The sequence below is a fragment of the Lates calcarifer genome, unplaced genomic scaffold, assembly GCF_001640805.2.
Source record: "Lates calcarifer isolate ASB-BC8 unplaced genomic scaffold, TLL_Latcal_v3 _unitig_1835_quiver_1176, whole genome shotgun sequence".
Taxonomy (NCBI): Eukaryota; Metazoa; Chordata; class Actinopteri; family Centropomidae; genus Lates; species Lates calcarifer.
Window position 1 is genome coordinate 1 of NW_026115789.1, and position 15640 is coordinate 15640.

Genomic DNA, 15640 nt, shown 5'->3' on the forward strand with positions numbered 1-15640 from the left:
CGTAATCTGATTAATGGCACATTTGTTAGATCTTAAGTATAATATCACCTGTTCTGGTTCCTCCATCCTGTGGACATGAACTGTTCAGTTGTAAAGTTGTGTTTTATCCAATGACTTCCCTTTATTTTCAGCAGGTCAAGTCATTACAGCATGCAAACCTCAGGACAGGTCGAACTCTCAGGCTGCAACCTGCAATATAATGTCAGACTTTAAATTCTTAATCAATGTTAAAAAAAAAAAAAAAAAAAAAAAAAAGGCCATCCATCATTCCCCATTAAATACATTCTAATTTCCTTTTGGCATTTGAGAGAATTTTTTGGCATTTTTACTTTTGTTCTAAAGACCTGGTTGGTTTTTGGATGAACTGACCGACAATCAGGAGGTTAATCTAGGACTAGGGGAGTCACCAGGAGAGGTGGAGCAGGATGTTGAGAAACGTGATCTTGATCTGATATTTAATCATCAGAGGGTGGTGATCTATGTCAGGGCTTCTCAACAGTGACTGTGGTTCCACATCCTGTGAGGTTGTGATTTTTTCCACTGTACTGTTTCTATTTTCACCCCCCACAGCTCCTCAGAGGAGCTGAACCTCCTCACAAAACAAGACTGAGGATCTGCTCAAGTGATACAACTCTGCATCCACCACTCTCTCTCTCTTACTTTTTCCACTCTCTGCTTGTCTCTCACCCCCACCCCCCATCCCCATCTACCATCTATCCCCCTCCCCTTCCTCCCACATTCCCAGGATGCTGCACTCCGGTGGAGATAAAGTTAGCACTGCAGAAGTGACAACGCGTTGTAACCGTTACCCGTCACCACCACCTCCTCCTCCAAATGACGCAACCCCAGTCTGCCACCCCCCAAACCCCCACCTCCCCTCCTTAGTTTATTATCTGGTCGTGTGTCTGTGGGATGCTAGGCAACATAAACACAACTAAATATAACAGCCGAGCTGCTATAACTTTCCAGCCCGTCCTCAACCTGCTCTGCAAACAGAAACCTCAATGAGTAAATTAAAAAGAAGAAATCAGGTTGGCACTTGAATCTTGACTTTAATAAAAACAAATATATTCCACTTATATATCTGTTGATAAAAATAACTGAGCTACAGAGACAGTTTCAGACTGACCCTCAGTTCAACAGTTACACTTATAACTACATGTGAGCTCTTTAATATGGTGGAATACATGAAGTTTGGTTAGTTTTCATCACTTTGGATCATAGTGCACTAGTTTAAAACATACAAGGTGGCATGCATATCAAAGAATATCCCTGTTAGTGACCTCCCAACTCTGTCTAATTACTTTTGTGATTCATCCACATAGCACTCCTTACATGTTTTCTACCTGTTATCCTGCAGCAGGTTGTATATTCAAAGTTATTTTCTTTATCCCATAGATTTTAAGTTCCATATTTCCTCCTCAATATGACTGAATCATAGAGTAACATATGGATGTCACTAACAGGGCCAATCAGAGATGACTGTATTTTGTCTCAGAAAGAGAAATGTCAGCAATAGAGTACCTTCTTAAATGTCTTTTATAGCTTATTAGCAGCATTTACTTACAGATAATGTACATCATCAGTGAGCTTTGTAGAGCTATGACTAACCTTCATCTACATCACATCAACTGGTGCCTGTAGTTTTTAGTCGAGTGTCAGAAAAGCAGGAAAAACGTAGCTCAAATATCCATGCAAACCATGAGTTTCGGTGCATTCATAGTGATAGGATGTTTGATAGTCTGATGTGGACCTCTGACCTTCAGAATAAAAGCAGTGGGATGTTATATAAACTTATGGTAATGAAATGTGTTATTCTAACCCACTGAATGAACCACATATTGATAATCAATGTCATATACTAATATATGTGTCCCTCTCTCTCTAGTCCAATTTTGATTGTTGATGCATATTTTACAGTGGCTTCACAAAGTATGTTGATACCTTTACTTTTTTGCATCAGATGTAATTTTAAATTGATTAAATTTATTGTTTTAGCATTTAAAGCAGAAATTATGCTTCTCCAAAAATGACTGATGTCCAGAAACTCAGCATATAGCATATTGGATATCATGTTTTTTTTTACACTGATTATTAGTCTGTGCTTTCATTTAGCAGCTCTGACAATTAAAAGCTGCATTAGTGATTCAAACTCCCAGTTTTTATTCTGACTGATATAAATATTCCTTAAACCATGTGTTCAGTTTAGAAATAAACAGATATCCATGGCAGTATTTTTTCTACCATATGACCTCTGGGGGACTCCAGAGCTCAATGTGATGTCTTCAAATGTCTTGTTTTGTCCAGTCATCAATCCACAACCACCTGTGACCCATAATAGGAAATCCAAGAAGCTGAAACCAGATAATGTTTGGCACTTTTGTTTCATAAGTGACGTAAACAATTGATCAGTTATCCAAATTGTTTTCAGTTGACTGTTAAACTCGTTGTGTCCACAGTAGAGCTTGGTAAAAGAAAGTTTAGTCCTCCTCCATCGTCCAACATGGAGTAGTCAAACTGAATGATCCTGCAGGCCACCATGTCTCCAAAGCCTGATCCTTTAAGGTTTCTGCACAGTTGCCATTGCCTGAGCTTCCAGGTCAGTGAGTTTAATGTCTGTGTCTTTACTGTTTGTGAACATGTCAGTGTGGTGCGTTCAGACTCACTGTCTCCCTGAAGTTTATCATGTGGACTGTATAGATGTCCAGAGCTTAAACTTGACTCTTCTAAAGTTCCTAACAGGTGTTTTCATGGACGGTGATCAGGCCACACAGTATCCGTGACTGGCCATGAGGGCAGTCTGGCTCTCCCTGCGTTTGTCCTTCTTCTTTCTCAGTCGAACCCTCCAGCAGATGGCGCTAGACCCCAGCAGTCCCACTCCAGCAGACAGCAGCACCAATCCCAGCACCGAGATGGTGGACCCGTGAGAGTTGAAGGTGTACGCCACTGCTGTGACCACAATGCCGGCAATGAAGACAACCACGCCAAATGGCACAGTGCAGCGGTAGCAGGACATCTCAGCGCCACCTGTGGCCGCTGTCAGCTGGACCTCATTGACATGGGGAACGTGTGTGGTCACGATGACGCCATGGTCCTTCCTTGGCTTGTCCCGGTTCAGCCTCTCAGCAGAGATTGATGTTGGCATCTTCATGGCGCTCCTGGGAATCCTGGGACCACCTTTACCGTGGAGGTCGTCTGGCATGGTGATCTTACTAGCGAGGAAAAGGTGGGCCATCTTGGTGCTGGTGTCAGCAATCAGCCAATCACAGAACAGCTAGCTGGAAACAGAAAATTAAAGGGATGTTACTGATTCTGTTTCTCTGACCTTAATGAAGAACTTCAAATATCAGCAGGCCTCTGGTCTAGCTATGGTTGCCTGCAATGGACATAAACTAAGACTGAAATCCAACACCACGGTCACATGACGTCAACGTCTCCACCACTAAGCTTCCAACTGGTCATTTCATTTAGCTCTGAGCTCTTCTACAAAAGCCTTTCTTCTTAGAAAGTTAGTGAGAGTTTGAAAGAGCGTGAGTAGAAACACAACCAGGCTGTAAAGGTGGACTGGTGAGTAGATGGGTTTTCATGTTAACGTCCCCGACAACCTCTGTAGTCTCATTTAGACACTCGTTAGCAACCGCCTTTTTTAAGACACGTAAAAGCTTCAAACATCAGGAGTGGGGGATTTACTGACCCATTTTATGTCGGAGAATAAAACCTGAAAATGTCTTGAGCTTGTGTTAAAACCACAGACCTTATTTCAGACATTTAACCAGAAACCTATCGACTTAATGATGACTAAACAGGAAGTAATGGATATCCAGGTTTTAGGACTCATTTCCTGTAGCTCTCTAATCTTAGTCTGTGCTATATTTTCAGATGAATAAGTAAATCATGACCAAACGTTATCACAAAAGAATATTTCCAAAGCAACAGAGTGCACTCCCACTCATCCACAATGACAATGAAAATACATCTCTTTCTCTGAGCTAGAGAAAGTTAGTCCGCCTGCTGCTGTGCTTCTGTGATATTCAGCTGCTGTTAATCAAACTTTAATGTGAAACAGATGAATGGAAGAGACAGGCGTTTCATCAATAGTAAATTCAGAATATGTAGCAGGGAGGTGCCTCATTAAAAAACAGGGAAAATTAGGAATAATGGTCTCAATAAAGGTCCAGATTGACTGTGACTCAGTCCACAGTGTTCACCTCCATTTATCATTAGACAGCAACAAACTGTGTGGTACAACAATCTCAGGAACTACACACCAAGTTGTCTAGCTGAGAACATTTCACATGTCATGTCTACGCATTTTAAGCTTTGTGATGGCGTACAGCCATAACGGAAATGTGTTGTGATAACACCGGAAAGGACTGAGGTGTTATTCATACACCAGACTGTGTGATCCATCATCTCTGTAGTGACGTATACCTGAGCTTACGTCCACCTTAACTGAAGATAATTTAAGATTTCAGGAGGAATGTGAATGGAGGGAGTCACTTTAACAACTCACGCAGTTTTGGGTGTAAATGATTAATATTACAGTTAATGAGCGACAGTGATGGAATGGGATTTTTTGCCCACAGTTTTGCCTCCACTGCTGGGCTGAAAAAAGCATGTTCATCTCCCCTAGGTTGTTTTAGGTGAATATATACTTATACTGTGTTTTTATTTACACTAATATTCCCTTATAAACCAGCTGGAATCAAACATCAGTGGAAGAGCTCTTTAGTAAAGATGAAGACATCAAGTCTCTATGAGGGAAACTAAACATGATTTCAGGAAATGTTTGTGAAAAAAGAACAATGTAATTGCCAGGTCGGTACAGATTCAGAGTTCATTGTGGTTTAAAATATCAACGGTAATGTTATTATGCAGAATGACCCACATTCAATTAGTGGATGGTTGTTATTAGTATAGCTATATTCACATTATAGTTTTACTGTTGTAGGTCGTTCATCTGTTTTTATCTGTAAAATCTTAATCTGCAAAGTAACTAGTAACTATAGCTGTCAAACAAATGTACTGCAGTAAAAAGTACAATATTTCTCCATGAAATTAAGTACTTCAAACTTGTACTTCTGCACAGCACTTGTACTTAGTCATGTTTCACAACTGATTTCACTTCAGTCTGAAAAAGAAAATTTATGGAGGTTCATCTGAGATCGAACAGTTTATATGGATGTGAATGGAGAAGACACACACACACACACACACAGATCTGATAGTTACTGCTGGTAAACCTGTCTGGCTGTCATCACTGCAGTTTAATAATGCAGCTTTCTCCTGCTCAGAGAAAAATAAAAGCACCTACTGTTGAAGTGTGCAGCGCTTCCATTCCCTGCAGCTCTTATTTTCTTATTTTTCCATCCACAGAGATGAACTCACACCCTCACGTTTTTCTCCTCAGTGTGGAGGCTCCACAGGTCGAGTCTCAGTCTTCAGTTTCCCTCTCTCTCTCTCTCTCTCTGTCTCCTCCCGGCTCGTCACTCTGCATCGTCCTGACTGCAGGAATAAATGGGGGGAATATGGCTATCAATAGAAAAAACGGGGGGGACCTCCCCTCCTAACTCCCCTCCACCACCACCCCACCCACCCCCTCTCCATACCACCTCCTACTGGACCAACAGGAAAAGTTTTAACTCTTTCCTCTCTTCAGCTGGTACCCTGTCTGTCCAGCTCTGTTTCACATCCATACAGATACATAACATCTCTCTGTGAAGCTTTACCAACTCACATGTACATTAATATCCCCCTTTAATTAATGTAATGGTATTAATGGAGTAACTGATGGAGGAGAAAAACAGATTGTGTGTGTCAGTTTCTTAAATCTTAACAGGTACAAGTCTTTTTTTTCTTTCTTTTTTTACTTTTGTTAATTAACTAACAGATGGAGGCAGACGTATTCCAGCAGCTCCTATTCTGTAAAATTCCTGTTTTTGTCAATGGAGTCTGGTTGTGAAATATAATGATGTTTCTGGTTAAACAAAAAGGATCTTACTCTTTAACAAGAAGCTAGATTCGATCCATAATGTTGTTGGGCACATAAAATAACATTCTGAGTCTGGCAGTGGCAAAAACAAGAACTTTAGTGGACATGCTCTGATATGGAATTGTCAGGTGCACTGTTCTTGTTCAATACTGCACAGATTCCAAGGATTTTTGTTCCAATCAATCATTTTCACCCAGGGAAAAATAAGACCCAGGTTCAAAAATACCAGAGTTATCCTTTAAAGCTGAGTCACTCCAACATTCAAAATGTAGACTTTTTACCCACAGCCCTTCCCACCTTTCCAGTCACCTGATTCCTCACAACCACCTGCTCACCTGTTCCCCATTCTCTCTCATGAGCTCCAGCCTTTACTCCTGGTTTCCATCCTGCCCGTTGCTGACCTTCCTCTACCAGCCTCTGCTTTACCCATAATAGAGGTGAGCTGAACTTTTTATCAGCGTCTCTGAGTTGTGACTCATTTCAGTGGGTTCACTGCTGGTTGAATTTGAAGTAAATTCCTGTAGAACAGAACTTAAATCCTCTGATGACTATTAGTAGTAATGCCATAAAACTGAAACTTTACATCTGATAATGGCAGTGATGGAGTCACTTTTCCTCTCCCAGAATCCTCCTGCTGGTCCCTGGGAGGCCTCCACCGTGCAGCTGAAAACCCACAGTCAGCTCCAGACCTGCAAACTGTAACATCTGGGAGGAATCAGCTGACAGAAACAGCTGAGGTTTGTTTATTGTGCTGATCCTGATGTTGTCCTCTGAGGCTCCATACGGCTCCGGTTTCACATCCACGGTGGTCCACTGAGGACCATGAGGTGAAGAGAACTGTGAGCGTCATAAACACTGAATCCCATCACAGAACTGCAGAGTAACTGTGATAAATATCGTATCTGTTAAAGCAACACAACGTACCTTTACCAATTACCCATGATCCCCTTCTCATTCTGGAGCAGGAAGTGCTGTCACTGTAACAAACACACTAAACTCTGTTTCTAACTCTTGATATTTGCGTCAGTTTCCTGGCTGGATATCAGAGATGAACACTGGTTTTTAACTGATCTACAGTTCTCTCTCTCTCTGAACTCTCTGGTCTGATTCCAGCAGTTTAAGCCGCTGACTATCACTCAGTTAGAGGGAGATCAAACCTGAAAAACCAAAGTTACACAGAGAAACAGGTGTTCAAATGGCTCCATTTTTCCTGTTACACTGAACCATCACAATGATCAAGAAGCTGAGATTTAAAAGATTAAATAGTCACATAGTGTTGCTTTAAAGTAAAGTTTTTGTGACTGTAGATTTTCAGAAACTTATTTCTGATTGTTAAAAGCTTCAGATCGTTAATATATGAGGTGACCTGTTAGCAGCAGGTGGTTCTGGTTCTGGTCGACAGTTGACCTTGTTCAGGTCTTGTCTGTAACAGGAGGTTTTTTCTGCTCCAATATCCTCCCCCTCCAAACTTACAGCCAGCTCTCAGTGCAGCTGCAGCCTAAATAGCACAAAGGGAAGTTACAGTTGCACTTTTCGATGTAGTTCTGCTGACTTCACGCTAAAGTTTTCCTCAGATCCCAAAGAGGACAAGTTACTGAAAAAAAAACTCCCTGCTCAGCCACCGACACATGAAGCCTGGTTTCTGTGTGTTCAGGGTCTCTGTACTGCAGCAGTCACACTTATCGCTCATCATTCAGGTGGAAACTGTTTAATTACAGTTGGCCTTAAGGAGCACCTCTAACTGAAATAATTCTTGGCTTTGCAAAGGAAGCAACACATGTGAATGAGCCAATCTCTAAAAACCTTTAAAAATCCTTAAAATAGAAACACAACTGAGAGTTCACATACAAATTGTCCAAAAATCAAATATATAATGGTGTTTCTGGTCAAACAAAAAGGATTAATAAAGAGCTTTAATAAGAAGGTCTGTCTCTGTAGGAATCCTATCCATAATGCTGTCAGACACTTAGAATAACAATCTGTTCTTGATCAATACTGCACAGATTCCAAACATTTTTGTCCCTATCAACCATTTACACCCAAAAAACACGAGAAAATAAGACTCAAAAAAGGCTCAACAATACCAGAGTTATCCTTTAAGTTTCCGAGTTTACAGGCAAATAAAGTTGATGTCTATACAAAGGACAATTTGGCTTCTTAATGTTGCTGCTGCACAGAGAAGCTCAACCAGAATCAAAGTTTTCTAAAAGCGCAGTTTATCTGCCCCCTGCCCCCACCTCCGACCCCACCCAAAGAGTGAGTTGAAGAGGCTCAGCAATCAACAGAGAAAATCAGTGACAATGGAGGAAAAAAAATGTTTTATGAGCTTTAATGTGACTCAAATCTTCTGTAGTGTCCAGCTGGACACATCTGGCCTTATTTTCAAACTCTGAGCAGACTTTGCTTTTGCAGATGATCCTCTTGGGGGGGCCCAGATGAGGCCTTTGATCTGGAGAGAGGGGTCACCACAGGAAGGCCTGAGAGAGAGGCTGGAGCCCCCAAACATAGTGACCTGGAGAGAACTGGAGAAACCAAACAGAAAGTCAGTCACTTTATATCTGTCATCACCTTCCTTTGTGGTGATTATTTTAAATATTTGCACCAGGAGAGTAAGAGCTTGTCAGAGCTAATTTACATCCATGTTTTCAGGAGCCACATGAATGAAAGCAGCTCTCTGTGCTCACATCGAATTATTTCCCTGAAGGAAATGTGGTGATGTTTGAAGAGGCTCTCTCTACAGTAATCAGGCCAAAATGAGATGTTTAATGAATGCATGGAGATTGATTTTCCTTCCTGACCCATTAGACGGATGTCCAGGGATGGAGGACAAGTGCTAAATCACTTCCTTCCCGGATCCATTTCTGGGTTAGGGATGATGTGAGTTATTTGCTTTGGATCCATTTCTCTGGAGACATCCTCCCCTGCTTCCTCTTTGCAGCAGATGGTTACAGACTGTGCATGTAAAGTGGTGAGGTTAGCAGCTATTGGAGCGCACAGGACTATGTTTGTGCTTTTCCTTTTCTGTTCCTTCCTGCATACAGGTGTGCTCAAACTGCAGCTTTGTAGTCTCACATGTTCTTCATTTTCGTTGGCTCAGATCAAAGTGGAAACGTTGACTTTGCATCTTGGTAGCTTCACACGGCCCAGTTACTAAGAACAAACCCACTTACAGAAGTGTGTAGTCATACCAGCAGCCCCCTGAGGCTTCAACTGAACAAACTGTTGAATTGATAAAATATGAAGAAAAAAAACTTTTGTGTCAAGAGATTCTTTCCACTAGGTGGGGTGAAAAAATTTTAAGCTTTTCCTGAGGGTGGCGCCACAGAAATCCAACCTCTGCTTCAATAAAGTGTAAATCTGCTGTTGATCTGAATTTTTCTTACTGTCCTCAAGTTTAGACTCAAACCAACAATATGTTCGTCCGTCACTTTCTGATTTCCCTTCTCAGTCTGTGGCTCTCCACTCCAAGGCCTTTGGTTCCCTCTGAAGACATAGATCACAGTTACATACTCTCACTGGCCACTTTATTAGGTACATCTGTTCAACTGAAAATGGTTCGAGGTATGAGTGCATTCAGAGGAAGAGGATATAAAATCAGAAGCTTTGATCTACACATGATGCTTATTAGTAGGAGACGCAGTGTTGGTTTGGTACTGCACATGAGATTTGTTCATAGGAAGAAACTTGTCTCACATCTCCAGAATTCATTTTACCTCCACAAATGATCTCCAAACAATCCAAAGCTCCCTCTTTAAAAGTAAAAACACTAAAGGAAAAAAGTTAAGCACAACAACAGGAGCCAACAGTCGAAGAAAAACAGGCAGCGCAGAGGAGTGAAGGGGATGTGACAGAGGAATACAGGATGTGTGACTGTCAGCATGATTATCATTTGGTATTATTAGGATCAGAGGAAACTAAGGATGTTATTAGAGAGAAAAAGAGATGAGCCAAATGGAGAAAGAGTGACAGGATGTAAAAGACTGAAGCAGATCAAATAAAAACAGGGCAGGTCATAGGCGCTCGATGAAAGGTCCTGATTATGTCAGATAAGTTGACAAAAATGCACGACTAAAATAAAACCTGTTGATGGTCTAGAATTAGCTTTTGCAGTTCTGCAGTTCTGCAGTTCCTCTCCATGTTTGCACATGGAGAGGAACTGCAGAGAAAACTTAAGAGCAAAACAAAAATAAACCTGATTCAAAGCCACAGAGAAGACATAATGAAGGAGGAATGAAAACCAGATGAAGAGAGGAAGGAAGAGAAAGTGTCAGAGAGAGGAAGATACAGAGGGAGCTCCAGGTTTGGACAGAAGAGGAAGTGTTCCCATAATTCATTGTTTTCATGTGGGATTTATCATGTCAGCAGCGCGATTACCTCACTTCCTCCTGCTCAGCGTCAACACACCGGCTGCAACCCTGGAGAGCCAACAGGAAGGGCTTCCAGTTCAGAGGTCAGCAGGTCGCAGAAAACACTGCAGCTGTCAAATCGAGGTGTTGTAGAGACGTTTTGAAATCCATTCTTTAGTTAGGATCAGATTCATCTGCTATCAGTACAGGCCGTTCTCTCCAAATACTACATTTCCCATGACCCTTTGCTGAGGCTGGATTTGTTTTGGTTGCAAGCCTCTGAAATTCTGCGCACATTTCTGATGTTCACTGATTCAAACAGGTCTGACCCCTGTTTCACCCAGCTGGAGAATCAATCCACCAATCAGATCTTGGCAGGCTAAGATGGTTAAGATGGAGAATCTTATTGTGCATCTACCAAGCTTCAGTCATGGACAATAGCAACAGACAAATGGTGCCAAGTGTGAATGACTTGATTTATTTCCTCACATTAATTTCACAACCAATGTGTGTGTGTGTGTGTGTGTGTGTGTGTGTGTGTGTGTGTGTGTTAAATGATTTTTTTAAATTTCATTTTTAAAAAATTATGTTTACTTTTGAATACTTAGGATTCCATATTTGCTCCCGGTAAAGTGAAATAGTTTAAACTATCTGTGAATTTTTCTGACAGAAAATCTCTCTGGTGAAATCTGTAAATGTTATCAAGTTCCATCTGTTTTTCTATCCATGTCACAGTAGAATATTTCTGTAAAGAGGTTTTATATAATGTTGTTTTCTTTAATGTTCTTTATGTGGTTTAACCAACATGCTGAGGCTCAGTCTCAGTGAACCCGCCGTATGTTTACACAGGTGCATTGCGACACCTAGTGGCCACATTTGGCGGCTTTTTCTCCTCCACAGTCAACATGGAGCCGCTGCTGCTGCAGAGTGAATCTGTTATTAAAATATCTCATGTAAGTTCCACACATGTCGAATTAATGTCCTGTCATAAAGTGAAATAATGTGCAGACTGGTCCTGATACGATACTGGAGAACTATGGGAGCTAACTGTCTGATTTAACACCGTACACCAGCTCTGCTGACCTGTGTTCTGACTGCAGTTAGCTAACTAGTACCAATCAACTAGTTGACTCACTTTTCATGTAGACTTCACACAGACCCGCCGAAATCAAGAGCAGTATATGTAGTTATGTTTTTAACTGAAGATGTTTGTGGATGTTCAGTCATTTATTTTATTTTTCACGTTCTTCCAACAATTGAAGGTTTTTGTTGTCAACTACTCAGGAAAACTCTGCTGTAAAGAAACATCCTGCCATTTATTAGAAGCAGATGACAGGGTGGGTGGTATCATTAGGATTGATCAATATTACCACTCTTATCAATACTAGTTCCATCCAATACTCTCTGTCCAGAGTCCAGGCTGTGGTCTGTCTGCTGCCACCTGCTGGAATAAAGCAGCACTGCAGGTGTGTGGACGTCACTCTACATTAACACTGATGAAATAATTGAAGTGGGAGCTGAGAGGAACAGGAGACTGATCACATTTCTGCTTCTCCCAACAGACTGAAGACTCAGGTCGAGGCAGGAACAGTCAGAGGAAAAGTCTTCAAGCAACAAACTGAAAGTTCTTCAGCAACATATTCATGTGGTCAGTTTGATATATGGACATGATAATGCTACATTTAGAGGCTTCTGCTGAACAAAAACTAATTGTAGGACTAACAACAACTGATTTGACAGAAGTTCCTAACATTGTACTAATAATAACAATAAAGCTGATGGCTGAAATGTTTCTATTTATATGTGTGACAGTAAACCAGATCCATGGAGGCCCCATCCTGCAACCCACAGGACCAGACACCACAGGACACTCCCAGAGATCATACAGAACTGAAGGCTGCTGTAGTTGGAGTTTATGATGCTCCATCTCATCATGTCCAGGTACAGTTAACGTTATTTAATGTTATTATTAATATTATTAACATTAACATTTGTTTGATATTGATTATATGAGTTCAGGTTCCTGGTGGCTCCAAATACTGTTACTATACTGTCGACTCTTCATTCACTCAGAAACACAAACAGTGTAAATCATTGTTTTCAAGCTGGCAGCATGTTCTCTGCAGTAATATGTCAGATAGTATGAACAAGTCTGAACCGTTGTCAGGCTTCAGGTCGAGGTATGGATCTGAAGTAGGAGAAAGGTTAAAGTGTTACTTCAGTTTAAAAAATCTTTTTAGAAAAATAAATTAAAAAAAAGATATGTTGTGATTTTTTTAGTTACAAATATCATTATAATTAACATGTTTTTTCAAAAACTTTTTTGAGGTGGAAACAAAGAAACGAGTTGACATGCTGTTAGACATGCTTTTTAAATGACACATAGGTTTTGGTAACAGGACTGAGAAACAAGAAACCGTCTTCTGCTTTGAAGCCTATAAAACATTAAAAACAGTTGCTGAAATTGACCATAACACATTCTGAATAGTGTGTGTGTGTGAATGTGTGTGTTACTAGAGTTGCAAGAAGCAAATTGAGAGAGAGAAAACCTCTCTTCATTTATCTAACTTATTAAAGAAAGAGCTCTGAACTCACAGGTGAAGTCAGTTGAAAATGTTCTACAGTTACTCACAGCCCTCAGGTTGATGTGCAAGTGGCCCTCTACCTCAAAAACAGAAAATCTAAAAATACAAATAAACAAATAATGATGCAATTAGTGTTGCAAAAGGAATATTTTGCAACTCTAGTGCTGCAAAAGGAATATTTTGCAACTCTAGTGTTGCAAAAGGAATATTTTGCAACTCTATTGTTGCAAAAGGAATATTTTGCAACTCTAGTGATCATACAAGGTCATTATGACTTATGACATCACACCAATTCATAGACATTTTTTTTAAATTCACATTTTCTATAGTACTGTGCACTGTCTTAGGCCACCAATAGCTTTGTTGTTTTAGCAAAGTTTTAATGACCACCCTTGTTTATTTTCAGTGTCTTTATTAAGATACAAACTGAAAATACAGGAGATATGTACACAGAATTAAAACAAACACAACATTTTCAGAACAAAACGGCTTCTACACGCAAAAGCACATCTTGAACTCTTTTGAGGAGACTGTCTTGAGGTTTTCTGAAGTGATCATCTGGTGTATTATACCAGGCTTCTTTTAGCACTTCCCAGAATTGCCTTTTATGTCTTTCTCTGTCCAGGTGATCCCATACTGCCTCATAATATTCGGGTCTGGACTCTGTGGAGGCCAGTTCATGACTGTCTGTAAAATGTATTCAAGTGCAATCAAATATGATTGCACTTGAATACCACATCTTGAGTATCCAGTTTGTTTGCGGATTTCCCTTTGAGAGTGGCCTGGCTGATGCAAAATTATGTCTGTCAAATTCTGTGATCCGTGGCATTGAAAGGTGGTCTTATATCAGCAAGTTTCAAATGAGTTAAACTTATACATGTGTAGGTAATGCTCAAGCATGTCTTGCACAAACCTGGTGTAATACGCCTTTTTCACAGCAGTCATTTGGACTAAATAGTAGGACAAATACAGGTGTTAGCAATGACATTAATAAGGGTTCCTTTCCATTTAGATTCAAGAGAGCCAGGTTAGTGCTACTTTTTTCTGTTTTTGAATACTGCATACACATTTCCTGTATTTACTGATTGTTTTCTAATAAAGTGAGAAATAATTATATATGACCATTATAGTATTGCTAAAACAACAAATCTAATGGATCTAAAGACCTGCACAGTATTGTATCTTTTGGAAACATTTGGATGGCCTCTCCGATTTCAGAAGGTTAAAGATTATTTTAGATGATTATACTGAATCTTTCTGAGTTTATAAGCCACATGAATTCCACTGTATATATATACTCATGACCTTGAGAGTGTGGAGGCTGCTGCCTCATTGCAACAGTTTTTAGTTTGTAGTTTGCTTATTCTACAAACAAGAAAGGTTTCCACATGTTCACACAGCAATTTCAACAAAAACTTGTGTAAGCAGTTTTTCAGCAAAAACAGATTGACTCCTTTTCTGTTCTACTTGCCAACAAACAAACTTTTTACCCTGATTACAGTTTTAACCAGTGGCATCAGTAAACCGTATTTCTATTGAACAACTCAAAAACCCTCTTGTAAACCAGTACCACCACATTTGCCAGAGTGAGAGTATGAAGAAAAACCCCAAATGTCAGCTGAAGACCACGAATTTATGCAGGTGGTATCAAGTGTGACCTAAAAGGGCCATTTCATAATAGTGATGTCATCATGCTCAACAACTACCATATAGCTGAACCCTGAGGTCATTACCTTGCTTAGAAATTCATAAAGATGATGCCTGTGTGGAAGAGTACAAGGCATTCCTGAAAGATGCAATTGCCCAGGGTCATGCGGAGAAGGTGCCATCAAATGATCATCACTCAACAAGCAGACTTGGCCAACTCTCTTCTAGGTGTCCTGCTGAGGTTCTGCCAGGAACAGATTGCAATCATGACAGATGAATGGATGACCCACCAAGTTCAAGATAATGAGGAGGATTCAAACTTGCCGAGATTTCTGTGGTGGCCAGATGGTGACACAAGCCAAAGTTTAGAACAATATCAAATGAAAATTCACCTGTCCAGGGCCATCTATTCCCCAAGCTGTACTAATTTTGTTCTGCAAAAAACTGCAGTTAGACAGAGAATTTGATGCAATCACAGTTGACACCATTAAACCAAATGTTTCTGTTCATGACTCCCCTAAATCCATAGCAACAGAGAGAGAAGCTTGTCAAGAATCTCAGTGAACTGTGTGCTAAAGGAGGATTTAAACTAACAAAGTGGGTTAGCAATAGCCATGTTGTCCTGGCTGCTATGCCAGAGGAACACAAAGCCAAGCACATTAGAAACCTGGACCTGGACAGAGAAAAGCCACCTGTGGAAAGGGCTCCTGGGATGTACTGGAATATTGAAAATGACACATTTGGATTCCAGATTACAGTCAGAAACAGGTGTCTCACCAGATGAGCTATACTTTCTACTGTTAGGACATTTTACGACCTGCTAGGTCTTGCTCCCCCCTGTGTATTAAAGCAAAACAGATTCTCAGAGATCTTTGCAAGGCTAAGTGTGGATGGGATACAACCGTCCCTGGTGAAGTCTCCAAACCATATGAAAAATGGTTGACTGAACTGGGACAACTTAAGCATTTCAAGGACAGCAGATGTCTGAATCTTGGGGATTTTGGCCAAGTGGAAATAATGCAGTTGCACACTGTTTTGATGCAACTGTATTAAAGTGAGGTCGGACCACT

General features: G+C 40.5%; 1 protein-coding gene across 1 annotated transcript; it reads right to left on the reverse strand.

Annotated features, from left to right (window-relative positions):
• Positions 1-1312: 1312 nt before the first annotated feature.
• LOC108890936 (transmembrane protein 100-like) lies at positions 1313-5503 on the reverse strand. Its single transcript, XM_018688023.2, has 2 exons — positions 5315-5503; positions 1313-3278 (listed from the first exon to the last, which is right to left on the reverse strand). The coding sequence occupies exon 2, from the start codon at positions 3233-3235 to the stop codon at positions 2762-2764; it is 474 nt and encodes a 157-aa protein (XP_018543539.1). The 5' UTR covers positions 3236-3278; positions 5315-5503; the 3' UTR covers positions 1313-2761.
• Positions 5504-15640: the final 10137 nt, after the last annotated feature.